This window comes from Mobula hypostoma, chromosome 5, assembly GCF_963921235.1.
Source record: "Mobula hypostoma chromosome 5, sMobHyp1.1, whole genome shotgun sequence".
Lineage (NCBI taxonomy): Eukaryota > Metazoa > Chordata > Chondrichthyes > Myliobatiformes > Myliobatidae > Mobula > Mobula hypostoma.
The window spans coordinates 71,933,226-71,951,417 of record NC_086101.1 but is presented as its reverse complement, the minus strand read 5'-3'; the positions used below and the strand labels follow the sequence as shown (position 1 = coordinate 71,951,417).

The following is an 18,192-nucleotide window of genomic DNA, read 5'->3' as shown; positions in this document are numbered from 1 at the left end:
CTGCCCCTCCTAACCAAGTCTCACTAATGGCCACAATATCATAATTCCAGGTGTTGATTCATGCCCTGAGCTCATCTGCCTTTCCTGTGCTACTTTTTGCATTGAGATGTACACAGGTCAGCACATTTGTTGCACCACTCTCAACTTTTTGATTCCTGACTTTATCCCAGGTCTTAACAATGTCTGTCTTTGCAATCACTCCACTGGAACTCTGGTTCCCATCCCCCTGCAACTCTAGTTTAAACCCCCTGTGCAGCACTTCCAGTTCAGATGCAAACCGCCACTTTTGTAAAGGTCCCACTTTCCCTGGAAAAGAGTCCAGTGATCCAAAAATCTGATACCATTCCTCCTAAACTAACTCCTTAGCTACATGTTAAACTGTATAATCTTCCTGTTTCTGGCCTCACTAGCACCTGGCATGATTAGCAATCCTGACATCACAACCCTGGATGTCGTGCCTTTTAACTTAGCATCTAATTCCCTGAACTCACTTTGCAGAACCCCATCAGTCTAACTACTACTCACCACAACCTCTTGGCTGTTCACACTCCCACTTAAGAATGCTGAGGACTTGATCCGAGATGTCCCGGACCTTGGCACCTGGGAGGTAATATACCATCTGGGAATCTCATTCTCGTCCACAGAACCTTCCTTCTGTTTTCCTAACTAATGAATCCCCTATCACCACAGCTGATCTCTTCTTCCCCCTTTCACTTCTGAGACACAGAGTTCAGTGCTTGAACCAGTCTGGCCATCTAACCTCTCTCATTAACAAAAAGTTTTAACAAGAGCACAGAACTGCTGCTCACTGGATGTTTTTTGTTTCCTGCACCATACTCTGTAAACGCTAGAGACTGTTGAGTGTGAACATCAGCATTTTCTGAGATATTTAAACCACCCCATCTGGCACCAACAACTATTCCACAGTCAAAGTCACTTGGATCATATTTCTTCCTCATTCTGATATTTGGTTTGAATGGCAAATCACCCTCTTGACCACGTCTGCATGCTTTTATGCATTGAGCTGCTGCCACATGGTTGGCTGATTAGATATTTGCATTAACGAGTAGGTATAGAGGTGTATCTAATAAAGTGGCCACTGAGTGTAAGAACTGGCAGAGAGCTGTCATAGGAGTGAAGGGGTAAGTTGAAATGTTAAGTTGAGGCACAAAGATAATTTATCATTTTGTGTATTTGTCTGTCAAATATAACACTGTTTTGTATGGAGCTTGATGATATTGGGTATCTGTGAAGGCAGGAGCCTATTTGGCAGTTTATATCACCGACCTGCATGTCCCTAACAGATTAGGCAGATTTGTTATTTGTTAGATTCATTTACAATGGAAGAGTATGAAGTAAATTTCTGCTGAGATATGTAAACTAACTAAACCAATCCTTACTGCCAACACAATGGCGACATCCTTCCATTTCATGCTCAAACTCGCGTGCCTATCTGAGAGCCTCTTGAATGCCTCTATTGTGTTTGCCCCTATCACCGCACTAGGTAGTGCATTTCAGGCACCCGCCACTCCCTGTGTAAAATATCTGCCTCGCACATTTCCTTTCAACTTACCAATTTATACTAAATGTGTATCATCTATATCCCTCCATTCCCTTCGTATTCTATCTTAAACGTAAACTCCACCAGATTTCCTGCTTCCATTAAAACCCCTGGTAACCATATCCAGATACCTACCACTCTCTGCATAAAAAAAACTTCCTCCCTCTCACCCTAAATGACATTTCCAAATGCACCCTCGCCAAAGATTCCACATCCTTTGTATAACGTGGTGACCAGAACTGCACGCAATACTCAAGGTGCTCGCTGACTAAAATTTTGTTTCACAGCAGCATGACTTTCTTACTCTTACACTTAACATGCCTGCCAATAAAGACAAACATGCTATATGCATTCTTTACCACTTTATTCCCCTTTCATAGCCACTTTCAGTGGACCATGGACTTGGATCTCAAGATCCCTTTTAACTGTATACTTTCTCCTTTCACTTCACCTCCTCAAGTGCAAAACATTAATCTCCATCTGCCATTTCCCTCCCCACATCTGTAAATGATATATTCCTACTGTATTCTTTGACGTAGTTCTTTATATTGTCCACAATGCGACCAATCTTGATGTTATTTGCAAAATTGCTAATCCAACCATCCACAGTATATTTTGTCTAGATCATTGATATATAATCACAAACCACAGATGCCTCTGCACTGATCCTTGTGGAGCATTACTGTTCATGGACATCCAACGTCCTCTACACTCTTCTATGAGCAAGCCAGTTCTGAATCCAAACTTGCAATTAGATACCAGGTATCTTTATCTTCTGAATCAACTTACCGTGAGGGATCTGCTCAAATACCCTACTAAAGTCCATGTAGCTAATGTCTACTGCTTTACCAGCATTAAATTTCTTTATCACCTCAATAAACTATATCAAGTTTGTAAGGTAGAAAGCTTTGCTGACTGTCCCTAAGCAGGTCATGCCATTTCAAATGCACATAAACCCTATCCTTAAGTTGCTTTCCCATTAACTTCCCTTCCACTGACGTGAGACTCACTGGCCTGTAATTACATGGATTATGTTTATTTACTTTCCTAAACAAAGGCACATTTGTATGTTCCAGTCCTTTGGCACCTAACCTGCTGCCAGTGAGGCCACAAAGGTCTTTGTCAAAGTCCCTGCAATCTCCTCACTTGCTTCTTTCAATATTATGGGATATATGCCACCTGAGGACTTAATGTTTTTAGATGATCCAGCACTACCTCTTCTTTAATCTCAAACTGTCCGAACACAATAGTATGCCCCACTTTGCTTTCACTGTCTTCCAAATCCTCCTTCTCATTAAATACTGACACCAAGTACTCATTTAGTTCTTTGGGTACTTGCTCTGAGTCCAAGCACAAATTCCCTCCTTTATTCTTGAATGGACTTTTCCTCTCCTTAGTTGAATTTAAGGGATCTCTTTGAAACCTATCAAATATTGAAAGGTCCAGATAAGGTGGATGTTGTTAGGAAGGCAGCTAAGACCAGAGGTCACAGCCTCAGAGTACAGGAATGTCCATTTAGAATGGAGATGATGAGGAATTCCTTTAGCTAGAGAGTGGCGAATCTGTGGAATTCGTTGCCACAGGTGGCTGTGCAGGCCAAGTTACTGAGTATAGTGGTTGATGCATTTTTGATTAGTCAGGGCATGAGGGGATATGCGAAGACGAAGCGAGATTGGGGCTGAGAGAGAAAATGGATCAGCCACGAAGAAATGATGGAGCAGACTTGATGGGCCAAATGGCCTAATACTGTTCCTATATCTTAAGGTTTTGTGGTCATTCAGGCTTTGAGATGCCAGAAAGGGCTGGGAGTGAAAATGTGATCATTTCACTATTTCATCAATTTGGGAACTACAAAGAATTTGAAGTTATTGACAATCACCTTGAATGTTATAATGAAAATGAATATTTGGAGGATGTAGTTATTGAAAGCATTGTATGAAAGCATGATGATTGACATTAGTGGCACACTAATTCTAGGAGAATGTCAGGCACGCTATAATGTGAATCATGATTGTCATGCCCAGTCTAATTTTGCAACTGGCAGACTTCAAATAGAAATTTGCTAACACAATTTGCCAATTTGCTCCATACAATAATTTTTGCATTATTAAGTGCTTAAAAACAGCAAAACTTGGTCCATTTTCTAAGGAAATGTGTATTATTTAAGGAGGCTTGCGTGTGCGGAAGCTATATAAACACAAAAAATTTACCTTCTTTTCACTATAGCACCTCATCCATCAGCAGTGAACTTGTAGGCAGCTTAAGTTCGTCAACTGAAAGCAGTGAAAATGAGTTATCTGAAACCTGTGAATTGGAAGAAGTCTGTACCCTTAGCGAAGAGAAACCATCAGAAATCCCTGCCACTGGACCGAAGTTTACTGAGGGTATGCCATTAACTATAACAAATAAAATTTGTAATTTAGTTTTAATCTTAAAGTATTTTTTTGCATAGACAGGTTTTTGCAGGAAATCTTATCCTCAAGAAATTCTTATCATACTGCAGAAGGTGGAAATCTGATTTTTGGAGTGGCCATTTTTGGAATTTGTGTGTTTCTGTATAAGTGCTGAGGCTTTGACTAGTGTGACATCAGGGAGAGGAGACAGAGCAGAGGTAGGAGCAGGTAACAATTTCCTCAGAATTATACCTTTTATTGTAAAGTAGCTGGGATGGCAGCTATGTCAGTGGTAAACACAATAGATTCTGCAGATGCAGGATATCCAAAGCAACACACACAAAATGTGATGGTGGTCACGAGCAGGACTTGACCCAGGTGTGGAGGAACAGCACACTCTGTCACAGTAAATGGTGGCAACGACTCAACCCAGGAGTGAAGGAACAGCAGGCTCCCTTTGAAGTGATGGAAACAAGAGGTTACATGTAGGAATACCAACAGAGCATCAGAGGTATGACCAAGCAACACCCGAAAACTAATCATTCTCCACAAAGACTCCGCACCAGCACTAAACAAGAGTTCCCTTTAAATAATCATAGAATGCGGGAAAACCATGCCAGTCACAGTTAACTTGACAAGGTTAAACAGAAGCGAAAGATTAAATACAGGTGCTTGAGAAACCTAGAAGACCAACCTTCAACGGCAAGCCATACAGCTCACGATACAAAATGCTGCAGGAACTCAGCAGGTCAGGCAGCATCTACAGAAATGAATAAACAATCAATATTTCAAGCTCAGATTCTTCATCAGGGCTGGAAAGAAAGGAAGTAGAAGCCAGAATAAGAAGGTGAGGAAGGAGTATAAGCTAGAAGGTGATAGGTGATCCCAGGTGGGTGGGGGAGGGGTGCGGATGAAGTAAGAAGCTGGGAGGTGACGGGTGGACAAGGTAAAGGGCTGGAGAAGTAAAAAACCTGATGGAAGAGGAGAATGAGCCGTGGAAGACAGGGAAGGCTAGGGAACACCAAGGGGAGGTGTAGACAGGTGAGGAGAAGAGAAGAGGTAAAAAGGGGGAGGGCACAGGCAGAGTGGGGAAATGGAGAAAAAGGATGGGAGAATGTGAAAATTACCGGAAGTAGGAGAAGTTGATGGTCATGCTATAAGGTTGGAAGCTAGCCAGATGGAATATGAGGTGTTGCTCCTGTAACCTGTGAATAGCCTCATCATGGCCGTAGAGAAAGCCATGGACCAACAGGTCAGAATGGGAATAGGTATTGGAATTAAAATGGTTGGCCATTGGGAAATCCTGATTTTAATGGATGGAGGGAAGGTGCCCGACAAATTAGTCCCTGAATCCATGTGTGGTCTCACCATGTAGTGAAGCCTACATCAGGAGAATCGTATATGCAAGATGATTCCCACAGATTTGCAGGTGATCTATCACCTCACTTGGAAGGACTTTGGACCCTGAATGCAGGTGAGGGAGGAGGTGAATGGGCACTTCTGGTTGCAGGGGTAAGTACCAGCAGGAAGGAGATTAGTCAGGAAGGTCGAATGGGCAAGGGAATTACAAAGGGAATGATCCCTGCAGAGTTTGGGGAGGGGGGAATGCAGAAGTTGCAGAGAATGGTGTTCTGAATGCTGAAGCTCATACAGTGGTAGGTGAGGACAAGATGAACTCTATCCCTGTTAGGATGACAGGAAGATGTTTGGGAAATGAAGGAGATGTGGGTAAGGGCAATATCAGTGGTGGAGGAATGGAAACCTCGTTCTTTGAAGCAAGAGGTCATCTCTAAAATCTTGGAAAGGAAAGCCTCACCCTGGGATCAAATGCAGTGGATGTGAAGGAACTGAGAAAAGGAAATGGCATTATTGCAGGAGACAGGATGGGAAGAGGTATGATGAAAGTAGCCATGGGAGTTGGTAGGTTTCTAAAAGATTCCCGCAGAATGTGAGGAAGTTCCTGTTGACTTCACCTGTAGGCCGTGTGCCCTGCTGCAGCTCCTGACTGACCTCATTAAGGAAATGGAGCTGGAGTTGGACATATTTAGGATTGTCTGAGATGCTGTGAGAAACATAGATAAGAGTTTTAGTGATGTGGTTACACCTATGGTAGTATCTGTACGATAGTCCCATCAGAGTTATGGACCTTTCGTACCTTTGAGTGCTATCCATATAGAATCAATGGATGAGCCCTCCCCCATGTACCCTTTGAGTGTTGCTGTGATATTCTCTAATAGAATAGTCTAACTGCTTCACTGCTCCTGAACCACACCCCCAACCCCTCTTACTCCTCTTTTACTCGCCTTTCTCAATAACCTGAGGTATATCATATCAGGCCCTGGACACTTCCACCTTAAGGCTCTTCAAATGACCAAACATCAATTCTCTCTTTGTTTCAAAATGCCCTAGCATATTATCACACTGCACACTAATTTCACTGTGCTCCACTTCTTTCGCCTTGGTAAATACCAATGCAGAGTACTCATTTAGGGCCTCGCTATACTCTTTGCCTCCAAGTAGATAATCCCTCCTTTATCCTTGAGTGGTCCTACCATCTCCCCAGTTGTCTTGTTCTTGATGAATTACAGAATCCCTTATGATTCTCCTTAATCTACTTGCCAAAGATTTCTCATGTCCCCTCCTTGTTCTTCTCATTCTTTTCTTGAACCTTTTCTAGCTTCTTTATAATCCTTAACAGCTCTATTTGATTTTAGCTTCCTAACTCTTACATATACCTTATTTTAAGAACGCTGGGGCCTTGATTGAGATATTTGGGTCCTCTCTCACCACAGGTGAGGTGCCAGAGGACTGGTGAATAATTTATGTTGTTTCTTTCTTCAAGAAGGGAAATAGGAATAATCCTAGAAATTATAGGCTGGTAAATCTCATGGAGGGAATCTATTGGAGAGGATTCTTAGAGATAGAATTTATGAACATTTGGAAAAACATGCCTAATTAGTGACAGTCAACATGGCTTTGTGCAAGGCAAATCATGTCTTACTAGCTTGGTTTATTAATTAATTATTAATTCAAGGAGATGACAAATGTGATCAATAGAGCTGTCTATGTGAATTTTAGTACAGCATTTGACAAAGTCCATCATGGTAGGCTTATTTAGAAGATTAAGACACTTGGGATCCATGCTGACATGGCTGTACTCATAATTGCCTCACCCATTGAAGACAGAGGGTAGCAGCCATTGGGAGTTATTCTGGCTGGAGGTCCGTGACTTGTGGTGTTCTGCAGGGACCTATACTGGGATGCCTGCTACTACGAAGTATATAAATGTCTTGGATAAAAACATTGGTGGGTGGGTTAGTAAGCTTGCAGATTGGTGGAGTCAAGAATGGTGTGAAAATTTGGCAAAAGATACAGTGGGATATGTTGTAGGTATAGGCTGAGAGATGGCATTTTATTTTTAAAAGATCAATCCCCCTCCCTCAGTTCTGGAGGCCCCCTCATTCCTTCACTTCCTTTCCATGCATTCATGACCAGCTTATCACCTCCCTCTGGTTCTTTACTTCCTTCCAATTACTCTACTGTTCTCTCTTATCAAATTCCTTCTTCCTCGGTCTTCCACCTATCCAACAATTTCCTCCCAGTTTCTCATTTCATACTCCACCCACCTGTCTTCAACCTCACCTTTCACCTGCTGGCTTGTTCTGCTCTCCCTCCACCTTTTTTAAAAAATTCTCGCTTCCTTTCCAGTCCTGATGAAGGGTGTTGGCCCAAAATGTTGACTGTTTATTCCACTCCATTAATTCTGGCTGACATGCAAAGTTCCTCCAGCATGTTTTGTGTGTTAATCCCGCGCAGTCTAAGCTTTTGCATCTTGGGAGATCAAATGTAAAGGGACAGTATGTTAATGTCAGAACCCTCAACAGTGTTGATGTATAGAATGACTTTGAGGACCAAGCCCAAGCATCCCTGAAAATGGCTGCATTGTTCAATGAAGACATATAGCATGCTTGCCTTTTTTAGTTGAGGTACAGAGCTGAAGAGTTGAGAAGTTCTGTTGCAGCTTTATAAAACTCTGGTTCAACTGTAGTATTGCATTCAGTTCTAGACCCCCATTACAGAGAGAATGTAGAGGCTTTGGAGAGGATCCAGAAGAGATTTACCAGGATGCTGCTTGGATTAGCATCCATTCATCATCAAAGACCCCCCCCAAAGTAGGCTCCATCATCAGTCCATGCCCTTGTCTCACTACTAGTATTGGGAAAGAGGGACAGAAGCCTTAGGTACCACATCACCAGGTTCAGGAACAGTTATTGCCTTACAACCATCAGGCTTCTCAATCAGCATGGATAATTTAATTCACCAAATTCAAGTTTATTGTCATCTGACCATAAGACCATCAGATACGGGAGCAGAATTAGCCCATTCAACCCAACAAGTCTGCTCTGCCATTTCATCATGGCTGATCCATTTCCTTGTCAACCCCATTCTCCCCATAACCTTTCATGTCCTGACTAATCAAGAACCTATAAATCTCTGCCTTAAATGTACCCAGTGATCTAGCCTCCACAGCCTCCTGTGGCAATGAATTCCACAGATTCTCCACCCTCTGGCTCGAGAAATTCCTCCTAATCTCTGTTCTAAATAGACATTCCTCTATTTTGAGGCTGTACACTCTAGTGCTATAGACTCCCCCACCAAAGAAAACATCTTCTTCACATCCACTCTATCTAAGCATTTCAACAATCAATAGGTTTCAATAAGATCCCCCTTTATTCTTCTAAATTCCACTGAGTTCAGGCCTAGAGGACTCAATCGCTGCTCATATTTTTCATTCCTGGAATCATCCTTGTGAACCTCCTCTGAAATCTCTCCAATGTCAGCACATCTGTTCTTAACTAAGGGGCCCAAAACTGCTCACAATACTCCAAGTGAGGCCTCTCAGCATTACATCCTTGCTTTTCTTTTCTAGTCCTCTTAAAATATATGCAAACATTGCATTCACCTTCCTGATCACTGATTCAACCAGCAAAATAATCTTTAGGGAATTCTGCCCAAATCCCTTTGTACCCCGGATTTTTGAATTTTCTCCCCTTATAGTAAATACTCTTTTATTCCTTTTACCAAAGTGCTTGACCATACTCTTCCCAACACTATTCCATCTGCCACCTTTTTGGCCATTCTCCTAATCTATCTGAGTCTTTCTACAAACTCTGCTTTCTCAGCACTACCTGCCCCTACACCTGTCTTCCTATCGTCTGAAAACTTGGCCACAAAGCTAACAATTTCATGATCCAAACTATTGACATACAACGTAACAAGAAGTGGTCCCAACACAGATGCCTGTAGAACATCAATAGTCACTAGCAGCCAACCAGAAAAGTATTGGTTTATTCCCACCCTTTGCCTCCTGCCAGTCAGAGAATGCTCTGTCCATGCTGGGATCTTTACTGTAATACCTTGGGCTCTTAACTTGTTTAGCAGCCTCATGTGCAGCACATTGTCAAAGGCCTTCTGAAAATGCAACTACACAATATCCATTGATTCTCCCCTGCTTGTTATTTCTTCAAAAAATTCCAACAGATCAGTCAGACAAGGAAACCACTGTTGACTTTGGCCTATTGAAGGAGCATATCCCTTCAAGTACCCCAAAACCACATCCTTAACGATCGACTCCAACATCTTCCTACCATTGAGGTCAGGCTAACTGGCCTATAAATTCCTTTCTTCTGTCTCCCACCTTTCTTGAAGAGAGGAGTGACATATGCAATTTTCTAGTCCTCCTGAATCTATTGATGCCTTCATAATCTCCTCAGCTACCTCTTTTAGAATGCTGGGGTGTAGTCCAGGTCCAGATGAATTTAGCTCTCTTCAGATCTTTGTTTCCCAAGCACTATCTCCCTAGTAATAGCATTTGCACTCACTTCTGCTCCCTGAGACTCTTGATCTTTCAGCATATCTCTAGTGAAGACTGATGCAAAATACTTATTCAGTTCTTCAGCATTTCCTTGTACCCCGTTACTACCTGTCCAGGTTCATTTTCCAGTGGTCCAATATCTACTGTCACCTCTCTTTCACTCTTTATATAGCTGAAAAAAAAACTCTTGTCATCATTTTGATATTATTGTCTAGCTTACCTTCATAGTTCAGCTTCTCTGCCCCACCCCCCCAGTTTTTTTTAGTCTTCATATATACAACTGTACATATATACAACCAAACGAAAACTATGTTCTCCAGACCATGGTACACCCAGAAAACATATGACACACACAAAACAATAAAGCTTTGACCAGCGGCCAATCCAGATATCAGAAGTTTGGAAAAGAGGGGATTTCAATCAGGTCCACTGCCCAAGGATAAAAGGAAGGAGCGGGTCCTGGCAGTGTAATAGAGCTCTGACCAGCAACCAACCAGGTCTGGGGTTGATTAGTAAGAGCAAGTTAAAAGAAGGCAGGGCAAGTGTAGTGGCCATTGGTGGAGTGGACATAGAGTGGTAATCTTAAGGCTTTAGCTCTTTGAGGCTACACTTGGTGAAAGCACAGGAAAGGAAAGCTCAAGTTTTTTTCTTCTCTTCTTTATATCTGCTCAGCTAGGACAGTAGGGATGACAGGCGGGATAGCGAAATGCTCCTCTTGTGGGATGTGGGAAGGCAGGGAGACCTCCAGTGTCCCTGACAACTACAACTGCAAGAAGAGCATCCAGTTGCAACTGCTAGCAAACCCCATTAAGGAGTTGGAGCTGGAACTGGATGAACTGCGGATCATTCGGGAGGCTGACGGGGTGATAGATAGGACAAATAGAGAGGTTGTTACACCCAAGGTTCAGGACAAAGGAAACTTGGTGACAGGAAGGGGAAAGGGGTTAAGGAGCCAGTGCAGAGTACCCCTGTGGCCATCCCTTTCAATATCAGGTGTATCACTTTGGATGCTGTCGGAGAAATGACCAAACAGAGGAAAGTCACAGTGGTCGGGTCTCTGCCACTGAGTCTGCCTCTGTGACTCAGAAGGGAGGGGGAGAGAAGAGGCACAGTATGGTGGTAGGGGATTTGTTAGTTAGGAAAACGGACAGGAGGTTCTGTGAGTGAGAATGTGATTCCCAGATGGTATGTTGCTTTCTGGATGCCGTAATTAGTGATCCTAATAGCTGTAGTTTTATTCTCCCTCTCAAAGCAAGTATAAAAGGCATTGAGCTCATCCAGGAGTGAAGCATCACTGCCATTCAAGATGTTGGGTTTTACTTTGCAATAAGTAATGGCCTACAAACCCTGCCAGACTTTACGTGCGTCCTTTGTTGGCTCCAAGCTTGCTCGGAATTGTACTTGTTGGTCAGCTGTTTGTTTCTACAGGTGTATTACTTGCATTTGCTGCATTAATATTTGTGTGTTTCTGAGATCTCTGATCAACATGTTCATTTTTTTACAGCTGCTGGTCCCTCTGGTGTACTGACAGGTGACATGTCACAGCTCAGGGTTGGAGCTTGTGGACACAGATCCACATGGTTCCAACTCAGAGGTGTCCCTCGCTCCAAATGGATCTGGTAGGAATGTGGAGCTACTTCCTCTTGCACATATCCTTGCATGGACCATGTGCCAGGATTGTGATCTCGAATTTGCACTTGATCTCCAGGCTTCAGGATTGGTGGGCTTTTTGCAGTCTTGTCCTGATACTGTTTCTGTTTTCCTTTCCCTTCCACTTTAGCCAATTTAACCATGTGTGCTCATTTTGGTATCAACAGGTTTCATGCACTGGAAGGTTAGTGCATATGTGCCAACCCATCAGCATTTGGGATAGGGAAAAGCCATTCTGTGGTGACGCACTTCTGTAAGTCATCAGACTTTTGTGGAAGTCCTCTCGTCCATCTTGCACTTTCTTCATGAGGCCCTTCGCTATGTTGACTGAACTCTCTGGTTGGCCATTAGATTTTAGGTGATGTGGTCTTGAAGTAATATGTCAAAACCCCCAAACATTGGCAAAGAACTCAACTTGACAGCTTGAAAATCGTGCACCATTGTCTGATTCTACTTCACATGGAACTCTATGCCTCGGAAACATAGTTTTCAAGAAGCTGAAGACTGCTTTGCTAGTTGTTGATTGTAGTGTTGCAACCTCTGGGTCATTGGAAAAGCAGTCTGTTATAACAATGTGACTTCCCATTACAATCAAACAATCCACTCCAACTTTAAAGTATGGCCTGTCTGGTACAGGGTGTGGTGTAAGCAGTTCTGCTTATTCCATATACTGACCACACTCTGAGCTGGAAAAGTTGCCCCCTGGGTTCTCTTTCTATCTCTCCCCCCTCTCCTTACACTTTCTGCTTTTTAATCACATTATAGGCTTGTCTGAAACCGTGGAAAAGGAACTCAGTCAGCGTGTGAAGGCCAGAGCTGCTAAGCTTCAAAGTCTCCATAAGAAGAATGTAGCTGGAGAACAGAAGGTATTATTTTGAAATCTATAAGAAGATAACAATTATAATTTATATATTAGAGCCATGCCTTGTGTCTATATACGTAATTCTGAATTAGCCAGTTTGTTGGTGCTTTTGTGTAGTGCTTTCACAGTATCCATTATTTGATAATAAATGTACTTGATAAGTCAAATTTGTATCCAATTGGCTGGCTCATTCTGGATCCCATGTGATCAAACTTCCCGATGTACATCATCTTGCAGTTACCTAGATTAAATTTCACTGCTCTAGCATATCGTCCCGAACGAAGCCTAGTGAATACATAGCGAATCCATCTGCAGCTCTGTCTGTGGTCAGAAACAGCTTTAGCTGTTCACAAGTCCTGCATGGAGGATCAGCAGGAACACCAGAGAGGCCCCTGATTTCCAGCATACTGCAGGAGGAGCATGTTAGGAGACTGTGCTTCATTACCATGACATTATTGGACAAAAACATTTTAACTACTCTAGGAAAGGGGTTCCCAACCTTTTTTATGCCATGGACCAATGCCATTAAGCAAGGGTTCTGTGGACTCCAGGTTGAGAACTACTGCTTTAGGGGATTCATTCCACTACAAGCACTGCTTAACACAATATGCAATCTTTACTTTTGCTTTTACTTTAATGAATAAAATTAATAAAGAAGGTTAGAAATACTTATTTGTTCTGAAAAACGATTCGCTATGTATACTCAGCTGTTCTACTTGCCAGTTAGCTACTGCCTGTTAAAAGCAACTTTCTGAAGCTTGACATCTCCCCTGACTCTGCAGCTGATTGCAGCCTCCTTTGGTCTCGTAGGTTTGTGTCCTCTTGCTGCCACTGCTGACTGTTGGCCTCAGTCTAGACCCCTGCTCAGTTTATGCACTGGTCACTGCTCCAGCATTCTCATAAATAGGACCTCCATCCTCACTGCTGCTGCTGACTGTGGTTCCTGCTGCAGTCTCCCACTTGGTTCATATACTAATCACCAAGTCCTGTACCAGCACTCGTCCTTTGCCGCTCACTACAGGAGGTCATCCTGCAAGGCTGTCTTGTAAAGAGAATTGCATGTTTCTTTGCTAGGTAACAACCTATCATTGTCCATATGTAATCACAAGAAAATCACTGAAACTATACGTATGTGAGGATATTATTGATACCTAAATGTATTTTGATTGTGTTGGAATCCAACTATCATACGTCGATCATTGTGGATACGAGATTTCAAACCTTGATGTCAGACTATCCCATAATGTACTTACTGCAATTTATTTGCTATGAAGTAAGTAAGCAATTCGTAAAATGGCTGCACCTTTATTGCTAACTTCATAGAAATGAATAGAGTACTTTTTGTTACAGAAAATTACATTGCAGTGGTGTGACATAAATCATGGTATGTGAATCATTTTATAGTAACCATTTTATCAAAATGGCTGTAAAACTGTAATCATGAAGAGTTTTAAATGGTTTGGCATCAGCAACTTCTGCATCCATATTAATAAGGCTTACCAAGATGGGAGCAGTTGTCCAGACAGTACTTAGACCACATTTAACTTCCATTCCTTAGTATGTAGGAGTGATTGATGGGATCTTTCAACTGCTTTTAGTGTTGGATTGATAACTGTTTATAGGGCATACCATATGGTAAAGATGATGATTCTGTAGAAGATGAAAAGTGTCCATTTGGGAAGACTGAAAAGGGGAAAAGGAGTTCTGCCGTTGCTAAAACTGGTGTTCCAAGGTCAGCACATATTGTCACAAGGAATCTGCAAAGTAAGGTTAGTATGACACTAACAAAGGCATATTTAGTTAGTATTGCACACATACAGCTTACAGACTTTTTTGAGTTGCAAAATGGTGCAGCAGATAAAACTTCTGGTGCACAGATCAAGCAACCCAACTGCATTTAATATATTGTGTACAGATCTGTTTTCCCTCAACTAGAATAGTGTTACAGGGAAGGCAGTAAAGTTTCAATAGGTAGATTCATGGGATGGGATAGGTTGACCAATGAGGAATGATTAAACAGATTTCTTATACCGATGAATTTAAAAGGGGAGATGGTTTCATTGAAATACATGTACAAAATCCTTATGGGGCTTAACAGGGTAGATGCAAGAAATGTATATGTTGAGTTCCTCCAGCATTGTGTGTGTTCTTCGGATTTTCAGCATCTGCAGATTTTCTCTTGTACGTGAATAGGGTACTTAAAACCCAGAACACAGACAGAAAGATTTAGATTAGATTAGATTATGAGGACACTCAGTCCTCATTTATTGTCATTTAGAAATGCATGCATTAAAAATGATACGAAGTTGCTCCAGAATGATATCACAAGAAAATACAGGACAATACCAAGACTAAAACTGACAAAACCACATAATTATAACATATAGTTACAACAGTGCAAAGCAATACCATAATTTGATAAAGGGCAGACCATGGGCATGGTAAAAAAAAGTCTCAAAGTCCCGATAGACTCATCATCTCACGCAGGCGGCAGAAGGGAGAAACTCTCCCTGCCATGAACCTCCAAGTGCTGCCAACTTGCCGATGCAGCACCATTGGAAGCACCCGACCGCAGCGGACTCTGAGTCTGTCCAAAAACTTTGAGCCTCTGACCAGCCCCTCCAACACAGCCTCTCCAAGCACCATCCTCTGCCGAGTACTTCGACTCCACCCCGGCCGCTGAGCAACAAGCAAAGCCGAGGATTCGGGGCCTTCTCCTCCGGAGATTCTGGACCACACAGTAGCAGCAGCAGCGAAGCTGGCATTTCGGAAGTTTCACCAGATGTTCCTCCGTGCTCTCACGTCCGTCTCCATCAAATCAGGATTGTGCATGGCACCCTACTTGACAAATAACAGACATCAGCACCGGAACGGCCGCTGCGAGCTGCGTCGCGCCGCCATCTTCCCTTCCCTCCACTACAAGAGACTGAGTTGAGCAGAAATTCCTTCACCCAGCGGGCAGTACATTTTTGGAATTCTTTAACCAAGAGGGCCGTGGTGGTTCCCTCACTAAGTATATTCAAGAAAGAGCTAGATAGATTTTTGATTAATGTAGAAATAACACAGATTAAGCATGATCCTATTGATAGGGTAGACATAGGGTCATAGTGAAGTACAGCACAGAAACAGGCCCTCCAGCTCATCTAGTCCACAGTGAAACCATTTAAACTGCCTACTCCTATTGACCTCCACTGGGTCCACAGCCCTCCATACCCCTGCTATCCATGTACCTATCCAAACTTCCGTTAAATGTTGAAATCAAGCTTGTATGCACCACTTCTGCTGGCAGCTCATTTTACATTTTCGCCACCCTCTGAGTGAAGAAGTTCCTGCTCATGTTCCCTTTAAACATCTCACCTTTCACCCTTAACCTATGACCTCTGGTTGTAGTCCCACCCACCTCAGTAGAAAAGCCTGCTTGCATTTACCCTATCTATGCCATTCATAATTTTGTATGCCTCTGACAATCTCTCTCAATCTTCTACACTTTAAAAGATACAGTTCTAACCTATTCAATCTTTCTTTATAACTCAGGTCTTCCAGACCCGGCAACATCCTTGCAAATTTTCTCTGGACTCTGTCAAACTTGTTTATATCTTTCCTGTAGGTAGGTGACCAAAACTGCACACAATACTCCAAATTAGGCCTTACCAACGTCTTATACAACTTCAACATAACGTTCCATCTTCTATACTCAGTACATTGATTTATGAAGGCTATTGTGCCAAAAGCTTTCTTTATGACCTTATCTACGGGTGACGCCACTTTCAATGAATCATGGACCTATAGTCCCAGATCCCTCTTGTTCAACCACACTCCTCAGTGCCCTACCGTTCACTGTGTAAGATCTACTCTAGTTGGTCCTATGGAAGTGCAACACCTAGCATTTTTCTGCATTAAATTTCATCTGCCATTTTTCAGCTTATTTTTCCAGCTGATGCAGATCAAGCCTGATAACTTTCCTCGCTGTCCACTACACCCCCATTGTTGGTGTCATCCAGAAAACTGCTGATCCCGTTGACCACGTTATCATTCAGATCATTGATATAGATGACAAATAACAAAAGACCCAGCAATGATCTTTTTGGCACACCACCAGTCACAGGCCTCTAGATGCACAGATGTAAATATTAGAAGAGAAGTCTGTCTGTCTGTCTAGGTACCATATCCAATGCGGACTTTGGTGACCATGGTTTTCCATATAGATCTATCCTTCGTTTTTTTGCTGACTTCCATTTCCTCGATGTGTAGCCACCTGGCTAGGCTTTTGATGTACATAAGCCGAGGTCTTCCTCTGGGTTTACTCCCCTCAATCTTTCCAGAGAGTATGAGTTTCTCTAGTTCATCTTTTCACATAATGTGTCCTAGGAATCTGAGTTGTCTTTCTCTTATTGTTGGTATGAATGATAGAACTGCTTGGGCTCTTCTGAGAACTTCTTCATTTGATGTGTGTGTGGTCCATGATATTTTTAACATTCTCCTGTAGAACTATAATTCAGCCACTTCTAGTCTCTTTTCCATTGCTGGAGAAATGGTCCAGCATTCACTTCCATAAGTCAGGATAGAATAAATGTAGCACTGCAGTATTCTGTTTTTAGTGTACGTGCTCATCTTTCTGTCTGTTAATATGGTCTTCATTTTTTGGAAAGCTTCTTTTGCCATTGCTATTCTGTATTTGATATCTGTGTTGCACCTGCCATTCCTTGTTATTAGGTTGCCAAGATATTTGAATTTGCTGACTTGTTTGATGTTTGTATTTCTGATCTTGATCACACAATGTGGGATGTTTGTCTTTCTGGAGATGACCATGCTTTCTGTCTCCTTGGTGTTGATTGAGAGGCCTCTGAGATTACTTTCTGCTGCCACTAAAGTGAGTAGTTCTTGAAGTTTTGTTTCTGAGTCAGCTATTAGTACGATGTCATCAATATATCTGGTTATTTATATTATGGCCTCCAATTGTGAATCCTTTGAAGAGAAGTAGAAATAATAAAAAAAACAAATTACCACAAACAGCCTAACAAGGGGGGTCATCACTTCCCTAGCTATAGGTTGACTTATTATAGAGCCTAATGCCTGAGGGTAAGAATGACCTCATATAGTGCTCTTTAGAGCAGCACAGTGTCTTAGTATATTACTAAACGTGCTCTTCTGTTCAACCAAGGTGGCATGCAGAGAGTGAGAAATATTGTCCAGAATTGCCAGGATATTCCATCGGGTCTTTTGTTCTACCACAGCCTCCAGTGTGTCCAGTTTGACTCCTATAGCTGAGCCAGTCTTTCTAATCAGTTTATTGAGCCTGTAGGCATCACCTGTGTTGATAACATTGCCCCAGCACACCACCACATAGAAGATTGTACTAGTGAATACAGACTGGTTGAACATGTAAAAAAAGAGGCCTGCATACTCCGAAGGACCTCAGTCTCCTCAGGAGTAGAGGCAACTCTGACCTTTCTTGTACACAGCCTCTGTGCTGGTGCTCCACTCAAGTCTGTCATCGAGGTGCACCCGTAGGTCCTCACCATTAATAGTAACAGGGAGCATTGCAGGCTTAGTCTTACTGAAGTCCATCACCATCTCCTTTGTCTTACTAATGTTGAGCTGCAGATGATTCAGCTTGCACCATTTGACAAAGTCCTCCACCGGGGCCCTGTATTCAGTTCCTGTGGGTCCCCAGTACTGCTTATAGCCATGTCTGACTCACAGTTCTGAAGCCACACGTAATGTGGTCCATTATCCAGGGTATAATGGAAGTGCTATCCTGCATTGAACAGAGCTTTTCCCTCAGCAATGAGGGCTGTATGGTATTGAAGGCACTTGAGAAATCAAAAAACATGATCCTCGCAGTGCTACC

The 18,192-nt window shown here is 42.5% G+C and overlaps 1 protein-coding gene across 1 annotated transcript in view; it reads left to right on the top strand.

Moving 5' to 3' along the window:
• LOC134347317 (cilium assembly protein DZIP1-like) overlaps window positions 1-16,402 on the top strand; it is a 150,973-nt gene extending 134,571 nt beyond the window's left edge. The window contains exons 11-15 of the mRNA XM_063049710.1: window positions 3,788-3,945; window positions 12,245-12,350; window positions 12,622-12,763; window positions 13,964-14,073; window positions 16,285-16,402. Of these exons, the coding sequence (XP_062905780.1) occupies window positions 3,788-3,945; window positions 12,245-12,350; window positions 12,622-12,763; window positions 13,964-14,073; window positions 16,285-16,402 (634 nt within the window). The remainder of the gene's footprint in view (window positions 1-3,787; window positions 3,946-12,244; window positions 12,351-12,621; window positions 12,764-13,963; window positions 14,074-16,284) is intronic.
• Window positions 16,403-18,192: the final 1,790 nt, after the last annotated feature.